The 25642-nt window shown below is 42.9% G+C and overlaps 1 protein-coding gene across 1 annotated transcript in view; it reads right to left on the reverse strand.

The window, feature by feature from the left end:
- LOC137945446 (phospholipase SGR2) overlaps window positions 1–25642 on the reverse strand; it is a 73817-nt gene that overhangs the window by 21728 nt on the left and 26447 nt on the right. The window contains exon 16 of the mRNA XM_068791340.1: window positions 11689–11782. Within this exon, the coding sequence (XP_068647441.1) occupies window positions 11689–11782 (94 nt within the window). The remainder of the gene's footprint in view (window positions 1–11688; window positions 11783–25642) is intronic.

Below are 25642 nucleotides of genomic sequence, written 5' to 3' on the forward strand. Positions count from 1 at the left end.
GCTAGAGTTCCAGATCAACCTTTAGTTTCACGGAGGGAAACTGGAATGGTCGATCACCCAAAGACGAGCGAATAAAATCATGGGGATGATCTTTATTCAGTGCAACCCAAGCTCAGGCTTAGGATGGAAGCAGCTTCAATCCACACTACAACATTTATCTCAACCACAAGCCTACAAAAAAAAACCCCAATTTCAATCGCTCAAAACCAACCAGACTATTGTCAAACCCCGCCGTCCCTCAAGAAAAATATGAAATTCCAAGAAGCTATTGGGGGGAAAAGCTCTGCAATAACCCCCACACCTATCCCCTCTTATCTTCCGAAAAATCCATCCCCCCTCCTGGCTCCCAAAAACTCTGCTTCCAAAATCCCCAAAACCCACCCACTCAGAAAACCCAGAAGAAAATATCCGCCCCCCCCCCCCCCCCCCCCCTGAAAGCCTCTTCCCTCGAGAATCTTTTCTCTCTGATCCTCCCCAAACAAATTCTGAAAGAAGGCACGAAGAAACTACTATCAGCTTCTTTTGCTACAGTAGTGAATGAATACAACTCACCCGAGTTGATCAAAGCCTGGTTCGAAAACAAAGACTACCTACGATGGCCAGTGAAGATTGCTCACATACAAAACAATTTCTAGCAAATAGCCTTCGGCTCTATCGAAGACAGAGAAGCTTTCCGCAGAGAAAAAAATGCAAAAAAACTCCCCAATAATAGATGTGTGGCCATGGGTATCTGATCTGTACTGGGTAGGACAGAAAGTTACTGCGCGCAGCGTTCCGACAGAACTCCGATGTAGGCACACATTTGGAGAGCTTGGCCAGTATTTTTGGAGAGCTCATCTAGGCAGACGATGATCCGCAGGAACTCCTCTGGGAAAATTTCTACATCAGGCCAAACTCCCCGGTAAGTGGATCTAAATTCATCGAAATTTCTTCTGGTACGCTCTCTGCTTGGGTCATATTGAAATTTGGTGAATTTCGCTGTCTCCCACCCTCCATAGCCGATACCTTGCGAGTTATGGAATCGCGCCTGACTCAGTCCAATGTTAACCCACCAAATGCCGAGCTAAACCAGGTCCGATCTGAAACTTGGTCATGGTCTGAGCCAGCCACCCCAACTCACCTGCAGGCCAACCCGGGAACCGTCATCAAAACCTTCTCGAATGGAAATTTGAATTTCAAAACCCCTGACACCCACCCTGTCAATGCCTCCATCTCTTCACTGACAACCATCAGTCCTGAGAACCACCCAGTTCACGCTACCCCCTTATTTTTTTGAAAAGGATGTGTATATATATAAACAAGAGAATTACAGAAATTACAAAGAGAAGAGCATGTCCCTGACAACCATGGATTGTAGGGTAGCTCTGTTTTTAGCAAGCGCATCGGCTGCCGAATTTGCGGATCTCGGAATGTGAGACCAAATACAAGATAATAAAGAACAACTTTCAATAATCTCCCAAAAAATGTCCCAATGATGCCATGGGGGAGGGGATGCACGCTCGCACCAACCAATGACCACCTTTGAATCCCCTTACGATATGGAGAGGGCCGGAGCACTTATTTCAAAAAACTCGAAGCCCATTGAGGAGGCCGTGAAGCTCTGCCGAGGTACAGTCTGAGATACCTAGAGGGCCGGCATATAAATAAAGTTGGTTACCTAGGTGATCCGAGATAACCCCGTCGAACCCTGAGAGTCCAGGGTTACCAAAAGAAGAACCAACAAAGTTCAACTTAAGGTAACCAGGATCAGGAGGGGTCCATTCCTGCATAATCTGGGCATTTTTCTTCAAGTGCAGCCTAGCCAAATTAAACTAGTTATCACGGACAGGAATTCCCACAAATGAGGAGAAAGACTTCTTTGTCAGGAGCCAGGAGGAAATATGCCCAACCACTCAATCCGCCACCCGATCTGCAGATTCGATTTTTCCTTCAAACCTTCTGCGATTGCGCTCATTCTATAAACCCCACGGTATAAAGCTAGCACAAGCCGATAGCATCACCTTGCCGAAACCAGGAAGGGACATACCAAGTAGAGATTTACTGAATGACATCAAATCGGCCGCCATACAGAATTGAATCTCCATCCTGCTGAGAATGGATGTCCACACCTTCCAAGAGAAGATGCATAGAAGCAAAATGTGACTAGTGGACTCAGCTTCGGTATTGCAGAGAGGGCATAAGGGATCTACTAAGGGGTGACCTCCTCTTCTAAGCACGTCAGCCGAGAGAATCTTGCCGAGGCAAGCACTCCACATAAAGAATCTAATCTTTGGAGGAGCACAAAGACGCCAAACAAAGGAGACCGCGTGATTCTGTTGAGAAGTATTCCAACCATTGATGAAACTGAAGACAGATGATACTGAGAAGATGCCTTTTTTCTCTGGCCACCAAACAAGCTTATCTGCCACCAAAGGACGAATTTTTATAGTAGATACTGAATCCATCAATCGGCTGGCTTCTAAAGCCTCAGAATCCGAGAGTCCTCTTCTAGGATGGAGGTTCATACCACCCTCCTCGAAAGCATCGGCAACTAATATATTCTTATGAGTGGATATGAGAAACAAACTTCTGAAGGCAATCTGTAGCGGCTCCCGCCCCAACCATAAATCATCCCAAAATTTGAGAGACCTACCATTTCCAACATAGAATCTGCAGGCAAATGAAAATTTTGGCACAATTTTTTTTCACGCTACCTCCTTATCCCCTCACAACCCCTGAAAAATCACTCTGGATAAACCCTCTAATACTCTTCCCCCTCTGTGCCAGCTCACCATCATAGACCCCCGCGTACCTAGAGTCAAACACACTCTGCCTTCCCACACCAAATATCCCCACGTCATCTGAAAATCTCGGGCATTTCAACACCTCCCGTCCCTGGAGCCGAGAACCCTTTTGACCTCTCCTATCACTCAACTGCCGCCCCCCACATCCCCCAAAATAAACACCCCTTCCCAAGAATCTACACCCCCCCCCCCCCCCCCCCCCCCCCCCTCCCAAATCAAATCCTCCTCTCTTGGAAATCTACCTCGGATCTTTCCAACGTCTGCATCCGTGTCAGTCCTCTCAGGATACTGACACAAATCACCCCGCCCCCGATTTCCCCAATCTCCCCCCAGGAAACCGAGCCCTCAATCCCAACTCCCTAAATCCCCCAAAACCATGTTGCCTACCCCGGATAGTTCCCCTGTCCTCCATAGTACAAATCCCCTCTGGCCGCTCAGCTCCTCCCAAACAAATGATGCCTCCACACCACCCCCCCCCCCCCCCCCCCGGATTAATTCATCTCCACCTGACCTCAATCCTTCCTCCACGGTCCTCTCCTTTGGCTTCAATGGATCCCAACTCTGGAAAACCCACAGAAAACACCATCAACCCCTTCCCCATCACATACTCCCGACGCAAGGCCAAACTGAGGAAACCACCCTCAACTATTACCAAAACTTACTCCCGGAAAAAATTCTGCAACAAAAACCAGGACCCCGTTCCAGAACCCATTAACCCAAGTCAGGACCTGGCCTCTACCCCATCCCCCCCATGATCAGAATACCTCAAAGACTACCCCCATCTCACTCAAAAAGAATGATGTGAAAATATGCAAAAATGGATTATGGCACATCGGCTCGAGAAGATGATGGAGCTGTGTTGGGACTTCTCCCAATATTACAATGGCCTCTTTTGTTATTCAAATGAGGATATTCGCAGAATTTCTTGGCCATGATCGTCTTCTCCTGGAATGTTCGAGGAATCAACTCGCCCTCTAACTGAGACTCTATCAAAGCAGTACTTTCTGAATGTAAACCCGATATAGTGATACTCACAAAAACAAAGCTGCAACATTTTGATATCTCTGTAGCATGTAGTCTGTGGTTTAACTCGGATCCTGAATGGGCGATGATTGATGCGATTGGGCATTCTGGTGGAACCCTTATCATTTGGAACCCGAATTCGGTTGAGGCCATATCCGCGGATATTGGTAGATTTTCTTTATGCATTCGCTTCCGCGACAGATCCTGAGGTTCTGTATGGGCCCTTGCGGGCATATATGGACCTTCAGGCAATGCTGACCGCTCTATCTTCTGGGACGAAATGAAAGTCCAACAATGGAACGTTCCTTGGCTATTGGCTGGAGATTTCAATGTTACCCTCCATTGCTCCGATAAAAGCCCCCCGTCTAAAAGAATCACATCCACCAAGGGAGCTTTCTCGGACTTGATCAGCTGTTTAGAGCTTATTGAATCCCCCTGGCTGGAAAGAAATATACTTAGACTAATGGTCAAACTCCCCCTATCCTCTCCAAATTAGACCGTTTTTTGGTTAATAATGACTGGTTGCTCCTCTTCCCCCATACTGCAGGCCAGGTCCTCAATAAAATAGGATCTGACCACTGGCCTATCCTCCTAAATACACACCCTCCAAATGGGGTTCTCCCCCATTCCGCTTCGAAAATTCTTGGCTCTTGGAGAAGTCTTTTCGCCCTTCCTTGCAGAAATGGTGCGAAAATCTTCCCCATCACTCAAATCCTGGGTGGGCGCTCCACATTAAACTTAGAGCTCTCAAATCAGTCATCAAAACCTGGGCTTGTGATCTTAAAGCTACTGCTATATCAAAAAAAACCTCCATCCATCTTAGACTCTTTGAGCTAGATCTCCTGGAAGAGCAAAGGCCTCTCTCCCCTGCTGAAATCGCCGACAGAAACAGCCAGAATTATGATCTCTCTAAAATCCTTACAAGTGAAACCACTCACTGGAAACAACGGGCCAGATTCCGCTGGCTATCTGAAGGGGATGGAAACACAAAAAAATTTCATGCTATTGCCTTTGGTCGAAAGAGAAATAACCATATATCCTCTCTTCTAATCAATGGTGAGGAATGTACGGATAGTGTCTCTATTGCTAACGAGTTAGTCAAGTTTTTTTCATGTCTGTATTCAAAAGAAAATTTCAACTGGCCTATCCTAGACCAGATTGATTTTCGTAAGATCTCTGCTTCTGAGGCTATGCATTTGGAAAGACCTTTCTCCCATGAAGAAATTAAGGCAGCAATTCTTGAAATGCCTAGAGATAGGGCCCCTGGCCCGGATGGCTACAATGGTGATTTCTACCAACAATCTTGGGACGTGATCAGAGATGGTGCACAATTTTGTAAACAACTTTCATCAAGTTGGTATCACATATAAATCCATTGGAGCCTCCTTCATTGCCCTTATCCCCAAAAAATCTACCTCTGTCTTAACCAAAGATTATAGGCCCATAAGCCTCACGACAAGCTCCTACAAAATCCTTGCCCGCCTCTTAGCCAAACGATTCAAGTCTGTCCTCCCAAAAATCATCAGTGCCTGCCAGAGTGGCTTTATTGCTGGTAGGAACAACCTGGATTCGTCAATGGCCGCCCATGAAATCCTCCACTCCTTCAAAAAATCCAATAAACCAAGAGTTGTTATTAAGATTGATTTTGAAAAAGCCTTTGACAGAGTCAATTGGAAGCTAGTCGACCACTTCCTTGATAAGATGAGTTTCTCCACTCGATGGAGATTCTGGATGAGAAGTTGTATCTCTAATGTATCCTATTTTGTTCTAGTAAATGGCAAACCCTGTGGTTATTTTAAGGCTTCCAGGAGAATTAGGCAGGGGGACCCTCTTTCCCCCTTTCTATTCACTCTCATTGGAGAACAATTAGCCTCCATGGTCCGTCTAGCAAAAATGTCAGGATGGCTTAATCCTATTTCTTCTGACCCTGCCCTAGATATTAGCCTCCTCCAATATGCGGATGATACTATTCTCTTCTGTGATGGCTCCCTCTCCCAAATTCATAATTTGAGCGCCCTTTTGAGCTTATTCAAAATCTCTTCAGGGCAAAAACTTAGCTTGGAGAAATACTCTATTTCCGGTTACAACATTGAACCTGGATTACTCAGCTCCATGGCAAACTATCTTGACTGCAACATAGAATCTTCTATTGGATCCTATCTGGGACTGCCTTTGACTCCCCGTCTCCCCTCTAAAGCTTCCTAGCACCCTGTCATTGAGCGTCTAGAAGGGCGTCTCGCCACCTGGCGGGGAAGATTTTTATCTAAAGCAGGCAAGTTAGTTCTAATCAAATCATGTCTGCAGGGAATTCCCACCTATTTTTTTGTCTATGTTTCACTACCCTGCATCTATCGAAATAGAATTGATACTCTAAAAAGGCACTTCCTTTGGGGTGGCCCGAATGGAGAAAGAAAATATCATCAATCAAATGGGAGGAAGTGTGCAAACCAAAAATGTTGGGTGGATTGGGAATTCAGAGCATCAACGACACTAACTATGTTCTTCTCCTTAAGTGGATATGGAAATTTAATATGCAACCGAATTTGATTTGGAGAGCCTTTGTTGCAGAAAAAACAAATATTCAATCTAGATGGTGGACAGAAGGAGGGAAATTCTCTTCTCTCTCACCAGTCTGGAGAAAAATCGTACGGCTCCTTCCCAATTTAAAGGTCGCTGCAAAATGTTATATTGGAAATGGAGGATCAACCAAGTTTTGGAATGACTAGTGGATTGGCCAGTCTCCACTTAGCATTAGCTTTCCAAAAATATCTGGCCTCGCATGTAACTCGTAGGCTCTCATTTCTGACATCTAGTCAGAAAATGGGGATTGGAACTTAAATCTCAGAAGACATCTCGCTAACCCAGAAGCTCTCCGTGCATTCGAACTCCTTCATCTCCTCCCAATCAAACAGTCGAGCACATCAAGTAACACTCTAATCTGGACTCCCTGTCCAAAAGGTACCTTCTCCACATCCTCCACCTACAAATTCCTAAACCACTCATCCTCAAATCTCCCAAAGCACCCTGTTGCCTATGTTTGGGACCTCCTTGCACCCCCCACGTACCAAATTCTTCATATGGTCTACTTGTAGGAACAAAATCCTTACCTCTGATTCCTTAAGCCGTAGGGGCACCCCTATCATAGACCCTCTCTGCCCTTTCTATAGTAATACCCCAGAAATGGCAACCCATATTCTTCTTTCTTGCCAATTCACCCACCTAGTCTGGTCAACCCTTCTAAACAAAATTGGTCTCCAATACTGTGCATCCGGGAACCTAACCGACACCATCCTATTACTCATTAACTCAAATCTCCCAAAGCTAGGTAAAATGCTAATATCTTGTTGTGTGGGTCATATTATCTGGGCACTATGGAAAGAGCAAAATAAGAGAAAATTCAATCTCAAAACCTCCTCTGTTGAAGCTATGACTGAGAAAATCTCTAACCAAGTTTCAGTATGGCTATTAAATAAAAAAGAATTCAGCAACCTTGGTGGATCAAACTTCAGAAGTAACTGGAAATCTATTGCTGGCCTATCTCTACCCCCTCGCCATCCTACTATGGCAATTTGGGCCCCTCCTCCGCCCGGGTTCTTGAAACTCAATTTTGATGGAAGTGCTCTTGGCTTCCCCGGGTTCAGTGGAGTCATCCATGATGAAAAGGGTGATCTCCTCTTCTCCTATGTTGGCCCCCTTAGTATCTCATACTCTACTACAGCAAAGCTCTCGGCCCTCCTACACGGATTCCAAATCTTCTCTAGCAACCTCTCTGGTCCCCTTTGTATTGAAGGCGATTCTAAAGTGGTCATCAACTAGTGTGCAAACCACGGGCATCCCCCATGGCGTCACTGGGATATATTCAAAGACATGTAATTTGTTTTCTCCTTTAAATTGTACGTGGAGTCACATTCCACGATCTGTAATCACTGGGCAGATTTTCAAGCTAAGGTGGGCATTTCTCTCCAACACTTTGTTGTGGAATCATGCCTCCGACATTAGGTTTGTATTCTTTTCTCTGTTTTTAATATATGCACCTTTTTATCAAAAAAAAAAACTCTGAGATCATGCTCGTGAAAACCTGTTTGTGCTATAATTTCGTAGGGAGGCCGGTGACTGTAGCCATTGCCCGAATTGACTAGAAGGAGTCGAGGGGAGCCATTCTGATAACCCAGTGATGCCCAAGGGGAAGTGGGGTGTGAGAGCAAGGGCCACAGAAGACTCTTGCTGGGTTCCAAAATGGACAAGCCTGAATTGGGGGCTGAGGTAGGAAATTCTGGGTGTATAGGGGAGGTGAAGCTCTTCGGCCAGCCATTGAAGGATGTTGGATTTGACAATACCGAGGGGTGTGCGGACTAGGATAGAGCGGGTCAAGGATTGTCACCCTTCGTGGAGTAAGTTGGGAGGGATTTGGATGGTTTTAGAAGTTTTTGGGTGAAGGTGTGATGGGACATGGTGGCCTGAAAAAAGGTTATGCGGGGTTTATGCAGGGTTGAAATGGGGGGTTGATTGGTAGGAGGGGTGGGCTCTAGTTGGGCTCGAAAAAAAGGGGGGGAGGCTCGAATGGCGTCTCTAGAGCTGGGTGCTCCCCCTACCGGAGTCGGCGCCGGAGAGAAGCTCTGGAGGGCTTCTACAAACTCCTACCAGCCGAATCCTGAGTTAGTAGCCTCGAGAATATATATTCTGGCGAGCACTGTTGACTCTTCTTCCTCGGTAGGAGCTCATCATCGAGAAGAAAATTGAATCTTGTGTCCAAAGTTCACGAGTTTGATTGGCTTCGTTTGTGACTCTTTGGAATTGAAGAACAAAGCTTGAGATGGCTTCCACTAGAACGCAGATGAAGGACATCTTTGATCCAACAGCAGAGGAGATGCGAATCACCTGGCCAGAGCTCCGGGCAACTTTCTCCACTATAACTTTGTTCTTTCCATAGCTGAAATGGAAAGGATGATTTCTCCTCTTTCATCAGGAGATCGTCTTCTAGTTGGCGTCGAAACATTCTGTCAGAGGTTCAGGCGTCTCGTCGGAGGGAAGCTCTGAGAAATCCGAGCATTTGGAGTGATTTCATCCGAGACAGGAGGTTGTAGTTCTTCCGTGTCTGCTCAGCAAGACCCCGTCATGCCATCGATTGGTGTCAGAGAAGGTGACTGTGGCCTTGCCGGAAGTCCGGCGTCGTGGGTTCCGGTCGCCGACCGTGGGGATAGTGACCGGTGAAGGGTCATGAGAGTTTGGGTTCGCACTTGCACTCGGGCGCGCAGAGGCTCATTTCGAAATTTTTTGAGTTGCTGCTTAATATTCTTGAGAATGACCAAATGATACTTGAAATCTGAACTGATTCTTCTCCATAGAAAACGCTTCTTCATCTTATCCAACTATCGGCAAACAGAGGCAGGCAAGGCAGAAAAGATAAATAATAATTTCGAACGCCAACAACACTTGATTTTAGAAGGGTGAGCTTTCCTGCCTTGCTAAGTAAACGCCCCTTCTAGGTGGCGAGGCACATCTCAATCTTTTCAATTACTAGGGGTCCAGAGTTCTTTGCGAATGCGCAACGAGAACAGGGGAAGGCTGACGTAAGAACAAGGGGTGGATGAAACTAAGCAACTGAGGACCTCAGCCATTTCCGAGAGGGAGCTTGGGTTATTATTGAACCCAATCAAGTTGGTCTTCCCCCAGTTTACCTTTTGTCCCGAGCATAACTCAAAAAGCCCAAGAACCGCCTTAATTCTTCTAATATTGTCCATTGTTCCGACTCCGAATATCAAAGTGTCGTCCGCATATTGGAGGATATGAATATCAAAAGCCGAAGAGATGCTGGTTGGAAGAGATGCTGGTTGGGGCTAGCCACCCACATTCTTTAGCTGAGTAGAACATAGCTAAAAGAAATTCTGCCAATTGAATAAGAGCGGGGAGAAAGGGTCACCCCGTCTCAGCCCCCTCAAGCCTTTAAAGCAACCACAAGCTGTTCCATTTAGGATGAGAGAGTACAATACAGAGCACAGACAACTCTTTATCTAGTACCTCCATCGATCTCCAAAACCCATGCGGCCCATGAGATCATCCAAAAGTGTCCAGTTTACTTGGTCGAAGGTTTTTTCTAAGTCTAACTTCAACGCGAATATCGACTTCTTCGAGCGGGTAAAATGCTCGACAAGCTCATGAGCTGCAATAGTGGAGTCCAATATATTTCTGCCTTTTCAGGAATGCACTCTAACCATGGTTGATTACTAGAGGGATTTTGAGCCGATTAGTGAGGCTGATTGGCCAAATGTCACTAGGGATCTCAACATTTCTCTTCTTGGGAACCAAAGAGATGAAAGAGGGACCCATGCTCCAAAAGGAGATGCCCCTCTCAAAAAATCCACCAACCATTAAATAAATATCCTCCTTGATGGTTGGCCAAGCTCGACCATAGAAATCTCCATTAAATCCATCAGGACCTGGGGCAACATTGCAAGCCATACCCAAAACTGCTTTTTCGATTTCCTTCTGAGAGAAGGGGATTTCGAGAAGAGATGAAGCAGTGCAGAGTAGACGGCCAAATGAAGCTGCTGGATTATGGGCCGATTAAGGCAGTCTTCTGTGTATAGATCTGTGAAAAACTTGAGCAGCTCGTTAGTAATTGGGATCCTATCCGACATTACCTCATTATTAATGCATAAAGAGGTGATTCGGTTGGATCTCCTCCTCGTCGAGGCGATGGAGTGGAAAAATTTAGTATACACATCTCCATCAGATAGCCATTTAAAGCAGGCTCTTTGCTCGTTCTTGGTTCAGAATAATTTGTAGCTCTTTTTAGAGCGAAAGATGAGTAGAGAATTCAGATTGGATTAGACACCTTTGCTCTTCTGACGAGTCCAAATCGGCAATACGAGTGAGGAGAGAGGTTTTCTCGGTACCTAATGACTGAAGCCAGCAAAGAGACCAGTCCTTGAATTTCTTTTTAAGGAGTTTGAGCTTTATCGCTTTATCGGAAGAGACAATTCAGCTTTACCCCAAGCCTGAAAGCTAGACCAGAGGCTTTAAATGCCTGCATGGTATTTGGTGTTCAACCAACCAGAGGCTTCACAAAGACAAAATGCCTGTATAGGCTATGTGGGCCCCAATTCACAAAATTAGGGTCTGATCAATACCACATACACTCACCAATAACATAGCATATGCATGATAACATGCAATCCCAATATTATACTGCCAAAAAAAATCACAGAATAGGTCGACATCAGTCTACTAGAGGATGAGGCACACACCAGCCCCAAAAACTGGTCTGTGCACCAGGTAGATGGGACAATCCCAAGCCAAAAGTCCCACTTGGGGCTCTAATCAAACATAAAACTGCTCAACAGATAGTAGAGACCAATGTCAAGCCTCAAAATCCCCTTTTTTAAGTAGTCATTGTGTTTACTGGGGGGATAAGAGAAGCTTCACGTACTTACAACCAGGATCTTTTGATACAATGTGAAAAGATAAAAGTATAGAAGATTGACAGGAGAAAGAACGAAGAAAAGAGAAATAGAGAGTTGCTAGAATAGAAAGCCAGAAAGGACTCTCGTTGAGGATCAGAAATTGATCCCCAGATCCATTTTACTCTCCTTTAAGTGAAAATTTTGGTACGGTGACTGATATACCCCTCATACACTTAACTACTTATAACTCCCAAACTATACCTCTAACATACATGAAAATTGGACCATAGAGACATCTAAACATACTGAGTAAGATAGTACCCACACTAGAAAATACAGACCATGTAAAATGACCAAAATACCCCGCATACTACTTTCTAACAGACAATAATTGCAATAATAACATAATAGAATAGTAATAGGGTAATAGCAATAATAATAACATCTAAACAACAAAATCAAGTAGACATGCAACTAACCTGAAATCCAATATGCAATCTCTTCCCACCTTTGTGATACGGTATTATGACTGGGCGTTTGCTAATGTACTCTTCACTGACAAGCGGTTCTAATCTGCAGGAAAGCAAACCCTAGATAATACATACATCTGAAAACTTATTTGAAGCAGAACTTTGTATCCAAGAAAAATTAAGTTGCAAGGTTTTTCATATTTGAGATTCTTAGAAAGAGCAAGCACAAAACTGATCAAACAACTGATTAATTATGCCATGGATAGGAAGTGGTCCAAAAATCTCAGCTAGATGATTCATACATCTTAAAACTTATTTGAATTAGAACTTTGTATCCAAGAAAAATTAAGTTGCAAGATTTTTCATATTTGAGATTCTTAGAAAGAGCAAGCACACAACTGATCACACAATTGATTAATTATGCTATTTGTTGGAAGATAAGCCCAAGGACCACATATCCAAGTGTATTAGAGATTCTTCCTTGGCCCACACGACCAAGGAAGACCACATATCCAAGTCTATTAGAAGATGGGCCCAAGCCCATAAGACCAAGGAAGACCCATGCATCCAAGAGATATAGAAGACGGGCTCAAGGCCCACAGATCAAAGAGAAGGCCCATAGGCCCACATATAATGATGGCAGGATGGTAAATAAAGGGTCATCTCATAGAGATGGCATTGATGTAATTAAGTTAAAGTTCCAGGGTTAAAACCCTAAACCCTTAACCTTAAGTTCAGGGGGAGGGTTAAAAATAGAACTTCAGGGGGAGGGTTAAAAAAATCAAGTCCATAACCCTTCTTCCTTCAGTTTTCTCCCAATGGGTTTCTCTCCCTTTTTCCATAAGCTAAATTCATAAAGTTCTGAAAATCAACACCATTGATAGGAAGTGGTCCAAAAATCTCAGCTAGATGATACCTACATCTGAAAACTTATTTGAAGCAGAACTTTTTTTTTTTTAAAAAAGTGTGAATATATTACGGAGACAGAATAATACAAAGCTTACTAAACCCTAAACAGGACCTTCCTCCACAACAAGTTGTTGGAGAAAAACACCTTTTTTAGCCTGACTATCCGCCAAGTGATTTACGGATCTAGGAATATAATTCCACTTACATTGTAATTGGGAAATTAAAGTACATATATCATCAAAAAGATTCCAATGCCGCCATGGGGGTTTGCATGTCTTCTTACACCAACTGATAACAACTTGTGAATCGCCTTCGACAAATAAAGGTCCTTCCATTCCCTGATGAAACAGCTTCAGGCCATTGAACAACCCAGATAACTCGGCAGTCATTGAGTCTGATATGCCGAGTGGCCCGCAAAAAGAGAGGAGCAATTTTCCTTGGTCATCATGGATAACCCCCCCCCCATATCCAGCTAACCCTGGACAACCTAACGCACTTCCATCAAAGTTTAGTTTAAAAAATCCAGCCGGACGAAGAGACCAAGTCTCCATAGTCGGAGGGCGGGGGGGAAAGGACAATTTTGCAACAAGATCCCAATTCTCACGAAGAATGATCCCTCCAAAACTTTTGAATTCTTTTCTCATCCGAATCAGAACTTGTATCCAAGAAAAATTAAGTTGCAAGGTTTTTCATATTTGAGATTCTTAGAAAGAGCAAGCACACAACTGATTAATTATGCCATGGATAGGAAGTGGTAAAATCTTAGCTACTAAACAAACATTGGGATTTCAAATTAATAAATCAGGAATTATCCACTGAAAAAAGGTTTATCACGCAAGATTTGTTTCTGGTAGTAAATGATTGCCTAGTAAATAGTGTGAAACTTCTTGAGAAAGTGGTAAAAGCATATTTTCAGACAATGCAATCCTAGGAATCTTATTAGAAGACATTTGAAAAGAGACATAATTATAGAATATGTAGTTCCAGGTAACACAATAGCCAAGTCGAAGGCAAATTTCTCCTTTTTTGTCATTCCTAAGTCTTAAGCAAAGGCTAAAGGAGAGTGCTCAGCGTAATGTGACGACGTCGGGAGGAGCGAACCCGGAGCCTCTCGTCTTCAAGCATCGGCGCTTGAGGTTGGGGTCGCTCCTCTGAATTCCTCGTCTGCAGAGGAACCCCCACCTCCTACGGGGGATGATGGGCTTTGGAGCATGGCAAGAGGAAGAAATACGGAGATTCAACTCCAAGGCTAGAACCCCGGATAATATGGGTTCTCAGGTAGTGGGCCTTATCTCGAGCAGGCTACATTCCAGGAAGGCGTTTGCTTCTCTATCGGGCGTCTCCCTTCGAGAAAATTGGGGCTTGATCGCGCACATGGCGGGCCCTTGTAGGAATCCGATTATGGCCACCTAGGGTCCTCCCCCTTACGACTACATCAAACTCAATTTAAATGGCAGTGTTTTAGGCTGTCTCGGGCCGGCTGGAACTGGTGGTGTTTTCAGAGATAGTAGTGGAGACCCCATTCTATCCTATGCAGGGCCGGTGGGTATTGCTGATTCAAATACTACTGAAGTGAGTGCTCTTCTATTCGGCCTCCAAATCTTTAAAGAGTGGCTCCATGGCAAGCTAATTATTGAAGGCTACTCAAAAACTGTCATCAGCTGGTGTTCAAAAGAAAGCTCCCCTCCTTGGCGTCACTGGCCAATCACTGATTGTATTGCTAACATTGTGTCATCCATTCATTGTAATTGGAACCTCGTTCCTAGATCAACCAATTCTTTGGCTGATAAATTGGCAAAATTCGGAACCTCCCAACAATCTCTCATTGTTTGGGAAGGCTTCCCCTCGTGTAATCTGCTCGTTTGAGCTCTCATAATAAACTTCAGCAACTTTTCAAAAAAAAAAAAAAAAAAGGATGAAATACAGAAAGGAAGGAAAAATGAAAAGTATGGGACTCATTGTGGGTCTGCCGAGATTCGGAGATTACGTTGGAACTGAAACCAGGGCGAATCAAAAAGTAATCCATTTAACCCTAAGAAATAGGAGAAGAAAGTCCTTTATCTCGATCTCATTGGCTGCGATTTCAGATTTCTCCCGATGTTTTGAGGAAGGGGAAACAGCGAGAGTGCCGAGACTCCGGGAGATACGAGTCGGGGAAATTTCTGTGTGTGTGTGTGTTCCGAAAGAAGGGGATTAGGGAGCTTAAGATCATCCGGAGGAGAGGGATGCTCATCATGGCACGCGTTTACCTCCCGGAGGTTTTTGGATCCTCTCCTTGTTGGAAAGCATTGTGAGATGCTATTTTAACCATCGGAGAAAAATATGCGGAGGTACCACCAGAGAAAACTCTAAAATCCCCGACCACCCATTTCGTCCTCTGCAAAAATGACGTACCCCCCCCCCCCCCCCCCACCCCCCCGAGAAAATCCCACTACCCAGAACCCTACCATACAATTACCCTCCGACATTTTATTAACATGAAGGAAGGTGCTGAACTCAGTTTTCATTGTGGCGAAAAAATCTGACTTGGAATAGTGTAAATCTCGCACCGTGGATCCGTGATACAATCCAAATCGATTACTTGCCCAAAATAGCTGGTTGGACTCTCGGAAATGGCTGTTTTTTTCTCAAATCGATGAAGGAGGTTGATGCTGCCCTTGCAACTAAAAAATGGGAACAAGAAGAAGAGATGTTTGTGTCGAAGTGGGAGGAAACCCCGTTGTGCCACCCTCTCGGACAATGGGCCTTGATCAGAGGCCTATCGATCTAGCTCTGGTCGGGGGAGGTGCTAAATCGAATATGCAGCTCCTTCGGAAATCCGATGCAATGGGTGGAAACCACGTCGGAGAGAACCAAGCTGGACATGGTGACGGCTTTCGTCACCCCAAACTCGCAATGGACCGATCCTCTTTTTCTGGAAATCATCTTCGGCGAAGAGTTTGTATGGATCGAGGTTTCTTTCGGGGAAATCTATATCTTGAGTTCGCCGGAGTGTCGCCGACCTTGAAGGGGATGCTTCTTCCCGGAGTTCACGACCATGTCTCCCTACCGAATCAACACCAAATCCACTCAACAAGATCCTTCTTGCTCAGGTGAGTCAACCTCGCTACCGAGTTCTGACTCGAACTCTAATTCAAATTTGAATTTTCTTGCGGGTTCTTCAAGGTGCTGCAACTTTGTCGTGGTCCCGGTTACTGAGGCTATCCCCTCAGAAGTTTCAAATTTAAATTCCGTATTCCAAAAAGAAAAAGCTGGCTCCATGTCAGATTTCCCATCCAACCCTCCAACCATCAGGAAAATTATGTTTCTCATCCAGCCCCTTGTCAGAAACACCTTCCCAACCTGCTTTCCCGAATCCCGAAAATGTGCAAATCCCCCACGTCCTCCTTTTTTTAAAATTTTCAAAAAAGCACCAGACTTGTCACAAACCTCTTGTTGAACCCTTTTCTAGAAAAGTCCTTTCAAAAACAGTTGTACCTCCATCTTTTCCCCCTCGTCCCAAGAAACCCTTGCACAGGGCCTGAGGTTTTGGGGTGCACAATCAAACTGCCAGCGCACTGAATGCTTCGAGATGATGAATAGCCAAAAGTCGCTTGACGTACAAAGTCTTAATCTCCAGGTAAACCCCCCTACCATGCTTCATCTCGAGGCCGAAAGGAAGCCCACCTGAGAGAGCAATAGCCAGCTCTCGTGGCTCGATACCTTGAACACCGGGAATACCGAGAACCCTTCTGACACAAACCCTCCGCCCATTACCCACAATGTCCTTTTCACCCATCCAAACCCTCTTGATGGGTCACATCACATTGAGAAACACACTGAGGGAAACAACAATAATATTATTGACGAAGTCCTCTACCCCTCAAGTTTTGTATCTTTCAGGGAAAGGCATACCCAACTACCAGAAAATGCCCACAATGATTCCGGCTTCAAACATACTCCTGTTGAGCAAGACTCTTCACATCTGCGAACAAAAAATGGCGTCACCTCCTACCTCACCTCCTCACCCTCACATGGAGTCCGGAACTCCCGATCACCCCGATTCTGAATCCACATCCAAAATCACCCCTCCTCTACACCTAGCATCCCCCTCTGTCCTAGCTACTTACCAAAGAAGAAGACGGTGCCAAGAAAATGCTATCCCACAAGGTGAACCCAATTCGGGCAATCTTCGATCTCCTGAGAGATATAACAGTACTCAACCCTCCCCTCCCCCAAATGAAAGATCGTCTCGTCTAGTGGAAGAACTTCAAGTTGAACACCATAGATATGATGATGAGATGTGGCAACAAATGATGAATTTGGCGCGCCTTATGGGAGTTGTCTATAGGGGTCAACTGCCTAGGGACAGCACTGTGTCAGAAGTCCAGAAACAAAGTAACAAATGATCTTGTTATCTTGGAATGTTAGAGGAATTGGAGTTGTACGAAAACACGGCATGATATCTAGCTTCCTCTCTCAATTTAAGCCCTCTATAGTGATTTTCCAAGAGAAGAAATGTCAAGAGATGACCAATGTCATAGCTTAGGAACTCTGGTCGTGTCCTATTTTTTTTTATTTTTTTTTATTTTTGAAAAACTATGGTTATGTCCTTAGATAAAATGGGTGGCGGTAAACGCCATTGGTCACTCCGGAGACATCTTTATCGCCTGGGACTTAGCGAATTTTGATTCTCTTAATGTTACTCAAGGTCGCTTCTCATTGGGTATCCAGCTCCGGGATCACTCCTCCGATAGAATATGGAGTGTGGGTGGATTTTATGGCCCGACTAGATATCGGGAGAGAAGCCTCTTCTAGGATGAGCTCAATGAGCTTAATCAGACATGGAGACACCCCTGGCTATTTGCGAGTGATTTTAATGCTATGCGCTACTGCAATGAGAAGAAGCCACCAGCAACCTGCATATCTGCCTCAATGCGAGGTTTTTCGGACTTCATTGGCGGATGTGATTTGGATGAGGTATCTTTTTTTCCGGGAAGAACTATACCTGGTCTAACAGCCAGCAGCAACCAATTCTCTCTAAATTAGACCGTTTTCTAGTTTGTCCAAATTGGCTACAACTTTTGGGAACATCCCTAGAAGGGTGCTCGGTCTGATCATTGGCCTATCATGCTGACCACCTCTTTTGAAAAATGGGGACCTTCGCCTTTCTGCTTCGTAAACTCATGGTTGATTGAGAAATTTTTTGAAGCTCTTATTGATAGATGGGGGACTGAAGATCCAAGCTTTGGAAGAAGGGAGCGGGCTTTCCATCTAAAGATGCGGTTCATAAAAGGAAAAATAAAGGAATGGACCACAAGTCATCGTACCTCTTTGGGTGCCAAGAAAGCTTCTCTCCTTTCTCAGATCGCTACCCTGGACCTGGTGGAGGAATAAAGGTACTTTAACTCCTGCTGAATTCTCTTCCCGAGTTTCTCTAAATACTAATCTCAATATCATCCTGCATCAAGAGAAGATCCGATGGAAGCAAAGAGTCAAATTTAAATGGCTGAAGGAAGGCGATGCTAATACTAAATTTTTTCAAGATGTCGCATCGGCAAAGAGGAGATCCAACCGAATTACCTCATATGTATTAATAATGAGGTAACGTCATGTCGGACCTCGATCACTAATGTGTTGATTCAGTTTTTCACAAATTTATATTTGGAGGAGTATCCAAATCGGCCAAAGGTTCAACACATCAGTTTCTCTTGTCTCTCTCCAACAGCTGCCTCTCCGTTAGAATCCCCCTTTTCTGCTGGAGAACCGTCTTAGGCATGGAAAGTGATAGGGCCCCGGGCCCTGATGGTTTTTGTTAAAGAGAAGATATGGAAGGCTCTTACAGGACTCTCACAGTAAGAAGTCTCACATAGCCAGAACTTATATGCTGGAGTTTTACAGGAGTCTCATAGAACGAGGTCTCACATAAGAGTCTCAATTTAAAGGTGTTTTAGTTATGTTAGTCTTTAATTTATGTTGAGTTATTTAATTATGCTAGGCCTTATCTTTAAGCGTTAGGGTTTGGGTATAATTGGGATAAGGATCGTTTAATTGTAATTGGGCTCTACTACTTACCTCTATTATAAACAAGGGTTCATGTACTCAAATTAAATTAAATGAAGTTTTTCTCTTTTCCATAAATTCAACATAGTATCAGAGCAAGTTCTGTGAGTTGACTCGGTCAACCCACAGAGATAATGTGATCTTTTTCTGATCTATTATCTCTAACAGTTTAGGTTCGTATTTATCTTTTTTCTCTCTTTTTAGTCCCTATACCCGTTGTTTACTTTGTGTTTTCACCTCTACACTGAGCTTTTCCTATTGTATATTATATATTGGCGAAAAGATATTCCAATCTACTTTCTAAAGAAAAATGAATTTTGGCAATCGGAGTTTTCTACAAAGAGAAATCAATATTTGAAGTAGCAAAGGTCAGATTGCAAGAGAGGTTCAAGCAGCAACAAAAGGCTTCAACTTTCGAGCCAGCTTATGCCATCAAGAACGAGATTTTACAGGGAGAATTATATATCCAAAAAAATATTTGTAAGTCTATTTTCTTACTTATTCAAGCAATTCTCAATCTAAGTTTTCTAGATGGAGATATCGATCTTGGAAGAGTCAATGGTAGCTAGCCAAAGAAGAAAGAGTACTTAGTTCGGCCAGATTATAGATTTCGATATCTATCAAATTATTTTTCTAAAAAAGAAGTATATTTTATGAATAGATATTATACATGGATGAAAGGTATTGAAGTCTAGTTTCAAAAGGAGAAATTTTCATGTCAATCTGATCTATATTTAAGGAGATATTCACATTGGAGTCAACAAGGGTCTTGATACAGAATCAAGAGGTCATAAAAGATTCAATAACGAATATTTTTATGTCAAAATTGATATAAAATTAAAGATATTTGAGGCTAGTTTATTGATCAAGAAACCGTTTGTCATTCTGAGCTATATTTTTGGAGATATTGATATCAGAAGTATTAAAGCTTCCTTATTCAGAGATGGACTTGCACCAGATTATTTCATGTGTCCTTATTAAGGACTTTCATTATTTAGTACGTGTTATTTGGGCATTGGCCCATATCCTCTGTTGCTATTGTGTGTCTTTGACTGAGACATCATTATGGAAGAAGGACTCCTTGGTTGCTAACTATTGTCAATATTGGTTATCCTTATGAAGATTTGAATAAAGAACAGTGTGGCCTCATCATTATCTTCCTTTGATTCCCATTATCATGTTATTGCTTTTTTTTTAAATGAATTATCATGTTATTGTTATTTGGCAAACTTACTCCTACCGTCCTTTATTTTACTCTCACTTACCCCTTTGGCCAAACCCTTTTGAAGCATGCTTTGGTTGGTCCATTTTATTTATATGGGTGTTTTAAGTCCATTGAGACTTTTTATTGGTACCCGTGGGTCTTTTATTGTCATCTTGTGAATGAAAGACTTTACCCACTTTAGAAATTATTATCACTATATTTGTTTGAAATTATTTGAATTTGGTTTCAACTAATATTTTATCACCTATTCCTACCTTTGAGAGTCAGTGCCCAGTATCGGGACACCGTGATGGAGGAGCTTATTACTACATCTATGTTATTTGGTTCAAGCTGGGATCAGTGTCATTACCTCCCAATTTGAGGGGGAGTGTTGAAGAGAAGATATGGAACGCTCTTACAAGACTCACAGTAAGAAGTCTCACATAGCCAGAACTTATATGGTGGAGTTTTACAGGAGTCTCATAGAATGAGGTCTCACAGAAGAGTTTCAGTTTAAAGGTGTTTTAGTTATGTTTTTTTTTTTTTTTTAAATGATGCTGATTTTTATTAAGACAAAAGCTCAAAAGAGCATATTACAAAGGGGGGTATCCTTCCCAAACAATGAGAGATTGTTGGGAAGTTCCAAATTTTGCCAATTTATCAGCCAAGAGTTGGCTGATCTAGGAATGAGATTCCAATTACAATGCAAAGAAGATACAATGTCAGCAATACTATCAGTGATGGGCCAGTGGCGCCAAGGGGGGAGGCTGTCTTTGGAACACCAACTAATAACCGTCTTCGAGTCGCCTTCAATGATTAACTTGGCATGGAGACGATCCCTGAAGATTTGGAGGCCGAACAGCAGAGCACTAACTTCAGCAGTATTAGAATCGGCAATGCCCACCGGACCAGCATAAGAAAGAATGGGGTCTCCATTGTGACCTCTGAATATACCACCTGCTCCTGATGGACCAGGACATCCAATAGCACTACCATCAAAATTCAGTTTTATGCAGTCGCAAGGGGGAGGACCCCAGATAGCCATTCTAGGAGCTCTGCTATGGCCAAACATGTGAGCCATCAAATTCCAATTTTCCCGAAGGGGAACCCCCGATAGAGTGGCAAAATCCTTCTTTGAATGAAGCTAGCTCGAGATGAGGCCGACGGCATGAGAAGTCGTGTTGTCTGGGCTATAAGCTTTGGAGGTGTTTTAGTTATGTTAGTCTTCTATTTATGCTGAGTTATTTAATTATGCTAGGACTTATCTTGAAGTGTTAAAGTTTGGGTGTAATTGGGACAAGGGTAGTTTAATTGTAATTGGACTCTTCTACTTTCCTCTATTATAAATAAGGGTTCACGTACTCAAATTACATTAAGTCAATGAAGTATTTCTCTTTTCCATAATTCAACAGTTTTAATGGAGACTTTTTAAAAAGGTTCTGGTCACTGCTCAAGGAGGATAGCATAGCAATGATACATGGTTTCTTTAAGAATGGCATCACCTTCCACAGCATCGGCGCATCTTTTATCACTTTGGTTCCAAAGAAAGCCAGTGTTGAGAAACCAGAAGACTTCCGACCAATCAGTCTTGTTACGAGTGCCTACAAAATCATTGCTAGAATTTTGGCACATCGATTAAAGGTTTTTCCCCCGATCATCATCCACAGAGGGCAAGGTGCTTTCCTCAAGGGGAGAGAGATCTTAGACTCCACAATGGCAGCACATGAGCTTATTGATCACTTCTACTATAACAAGGATCCGAGAATCGCCCTCAAGCTCGATCTGGAACAAGCTTTCGATAGAGTAAATTGGATCATGCTTGATGAGATAATGGAAAAAATGGGTTTTAGTGAAAAATGGAGATTTTGGATCAAAAGTTGCGTGGGCTCAGCTTCTTACTCACTCATTCTCAATGGCTCAGTCTGTGGGTATTTCAAAAGGGACCAGAGGGATCAAACAGGGTGATCTGCTATCTCCGTTTTTGTTCAACATGGTAGCAGAATTCCTCTCCTCAATGTTTTACTCGGGTGTTAATCTTGGATGGCTCCCCCCTACTAGTCTCTAACAGGCTTTTATATCCCCATCCTCTAGTATGCGGATGATACCATCATCTTTGGAATCAGAAATATGGAAGGAGCTAGAAGGATCAAAACAGTCTTGGGACTCTTTGAATTAGCCTCAAGGCAAAAAGTTAATTGGGGGAAAACATCACTCATGGGGTTCCACGTTAGACCTAAGCTCCTTGCTGAGATGGCAAATATCTTTGGCTATACAACAACTAACCTCCCAACAACTTACCTAGGACTCCCCCTATTCAATGGTCGCATAAACCAAAGTCTATGGAATCTTGTGGTGGAAAAGATTGAGTCCCGACTTGCAACCTGGAAGGAGCGTTTGCTCAGCAAAGCTGGGAGGGAGCATGAGAAATACTTTGTATGGCATCTTTGTGCACCGCCAAAGATAAAATTCTTCATGTGGAGCGCTTGCCAAAGAAAGATTCTCACAGTAGATGCGCTTAGAAGAAGGGGCCACCCATCTATCAACCCCCCTCTAGCCGTTCTGCAACACAAAAGTCGAAACCACTAGTCACATCCTGCTACAGTGTTCTTTCTCGTGGATTGTGTGGACTTCCATTCTTTGTAAGACAGGGCTGCAATTCTGTATGACGGTAGATCTGATCTCCTTTAGCAAGTTGCTCATTGGTACTCCCCTTCCTGGTCTCGAAAAATTGATGATCTCCACATGTGTTGGTTTCATTCCATAGGTGATTTGGAATGAACGCAACCGAAGGCGTTTTGATGCCAAAAGTGAATCAACAATAAGAATCGCGGACCGGATGTCGGGCCAAATCTCCGCTTGGCTTCTGACTAAGAAGCCCTTTTCCTCCTTTGTGGGTACCTCTATCCGTGAAAAGTGGAGCAACTTGGCAATGATGCATATTGGGACCAAGGTCCAAGTCATGCAGGAATGGACTCCTCATAAGCCTAGTTCTCTAAAGTTGAACTTTGATGGCTCTCTCTCGATAATCCCAGAATTGTTGACTTTGGGGGAGTTATTTTGGATCGATCCGGCAATCAATGTTTCTCGTATGCTGGCCCATTAGGCATTTCTGATTCTACGTCGGTTGAGCTCCACAGCCTCCTTAATGGGTTTCACGTTTTTAGAGACAATTGCAGTGGCCCCCTTCACATTGAAGAGGACTCGAAGGTGGTTATTGGTTGGTGTGATTGTGCATCTCCTCCCCAGTGGCACCACTGGGACATCTTTCGGGAGATTATAGAAATTGCTTCACTCTTTTCTTGTATTTGGTCTCACATTTCGAGATCTGCAAATTCAGCAGCAGATGTTCTTGTCAAGCAAGGAGCGACCCCGTAATCTCTTGTTGTTAAGGATTTTCTCCCTCTTCCTTCATAAGTTTTTTCATGTTAATATATATATATATCATTTTCAAAAAAAGAAGACAAATTCCTCCAAAGACAATTTTCAAAATTAGAAACAAGTGCCTTTGGATTTCTTTTTTTTTCTGTAAGTGGGCAGAAGTCCTGATCCTATATTTATTGGTTGCAAAATGTATCCTAATTCCAATTTAGTTATTCTGGATGGAACAAGCCCGATTCCACATTTTTTCAAAGCAATCTAAGCTCGGCATTGTTGTTTCTTTTGCACAATCTGCATGTTCTCTACACCTCACCTGGGTCAGAAATTTAGGCCAGGATGTGAGAAGCGTTGTTGGAAAATAAAACCCGCACATTTATATACCTTGTAGATGTACTCCACAACTCGTACTAGTAGTTTGCCAATGAAAGGTAAAGTTGGTGAATAACCCTACATGATTCACTGGTTTAGATGTATCCAAGCTTATTACTTGGCTTATTGATCACTTCCGCCGTAACAAGGACCTGAGAATTGCCCTAAAGCTCGATCTGGAAAAAGCTTTCAATAGAGTTAATTGGATCCTGCTTGATGAGATAATGGAAAAAACGTGTTTCGGCAAAAAAAGGAAATTTTGGAGTAGAAGTTGCGTGGGCTCGGCTTCCTACTCTCTCATCCTCAATGGCTCAGTCTGTGGGTATTTCAAAGGGACCAGGGGGATCAGACAGGGTGACTTACTCTCCCCGCTCTTATTCAATATTTTTTTTTTTGAAAAGGATATGTATATATATAAACAAGTGAAATACAGAAATTACAAAGAGGAGAGCATGTTATATTCAGCTATAAATATTGGATGACTCCCTCCAACTAGTCCCCAGCAGGCTTTTAATATCCCCATACTTCAATATTTGGATGATACCATCATTAGGGGTGGCTTCAAACCGAGCCGGCTCGAGTTCGGCTCGGTTCAATTCGTTATCTATCGAGTTTGAGCCAAGCTCGAGCACCGAAATCGGCTCGTTTACCTTAACGAGCCGAGCTCGACCGAAGCCAAGTTCGGTCCGTCGGCTCGCGAGCCGGCTCGAGGTGAGTCGGGATTGGTATCGATATCGGGATCGGGAGCGGGGGGGAATTTTCCTCCCCTTGTCACCGCCGAGCCCCTCCCGTCGGCTGTTGTCGCCGCTTCTACCGCCATCGCAGCTGCTCGTCGGCCGCCTTTGTGGCCGTCCGTTCAATTTCTTCCTCTCATCGCCGTCGCCTCTGTTTTTGTCTCCGCGGCTTCCGTTGTCGCCCCCTCCGTCGCAGTCGTCATCCCCGACGACAGGTCCTCCCCGGCGCCGTAACCCCCTTCCCTCCGCGTCATCTCGGCAGAAAACCAGAATCTAAGTTCAGGGGAGAAATAATCTCCCCCTCCCCTGCGCGAAGATGATCTTGCACGTGCGAGATCATTAAGTAAAAAAAAAAATTCTCCTCTCGAAAAAATTAAAAATAAATTTTATAGAAATAAGTTTCTATAAACTATTAGTGTCTCATTTTTTTTAAACATTTTTATAATTGAAATTTTTTATTAAAAATCATATAATTTTCTAAGTAAGATTTTCGTACCAAGATGGGGCAAAAAACTGTATAGAAAATTTTTGAATAAGTATTTAACAGTTAATGTTGTAATAATTTTAGCATGAAGCAATTTTCATTGTAATTTTGTGTTTGATATTTTATTTAATTAAAAATTTATCGATAAGTATAATAATATATTAGATTGATTATTAATTTTTATTTATTTCCCTAGAAGAGACAATAAAAGGTGCATTTAACTTTTCTAAGAAAATTTTAAAATATTTCTTGTAATTTTCTAATAAGTCACTAATAGTAATAAGATTTTATTTAAAGGTTTTTTTGGGAATATTTATTATAGGAAAAATATTTTTAGTTTTTCCTAGAATATAAATTTTCATCTAGGGGCACTAAGGAGGCCATAATAAATTATGGCCAGATTCAAAAATTACAAAACAAGCTAGACAACAATTGGAGTAAAAAAGATTAATATTGGTGCATTTTAATCCATTATTGAAATTCAATCCTGAACCTCCCCTATCATTATATTTTTTTAAAATGTATGCATAATTTTATATATAATTTATTCAAAGCCACCCCTACGTGCGAGATCATAAACAAGGAAAAAAAAAAAAACTTTGTCCCTTCCTCATGGCTCTTAAAGAAATTGAAAAGATATTTTAGTAGAAATACATTTCTAGAGACTATTAATGGTTTTTTAATAAATATTGAAAAGACATTTTTAGTAGAAATATAGGGACCATTAGTGCCTCATGTTTTTTCAAAATATTTTTCTAATTATAAATTCTTTTTAAAAAATCATATAATTTTCTAAGTAAAATTTTCTTGCCAAGATGGGTTAGAAAACCATATAGAAAAATT

This window comes from Aristolochia californica, unplaced genomic scaffold (assembly GCF_029961685.1).
Source record: "Aristolochia californica isolate CCGP_79_NKW_82.1479 unplaced genomic scaffold, dmAriCali1.0.hap1 SCAF_12, whole genome shotgun sequence".
Taxonomy (NCBI): Eukaryota; Viridiplantae; Streptophyta; class Magnoliopsida; order Piperales; family Aristolochiaceae; genus Aristolochia; species Aristolochia californica.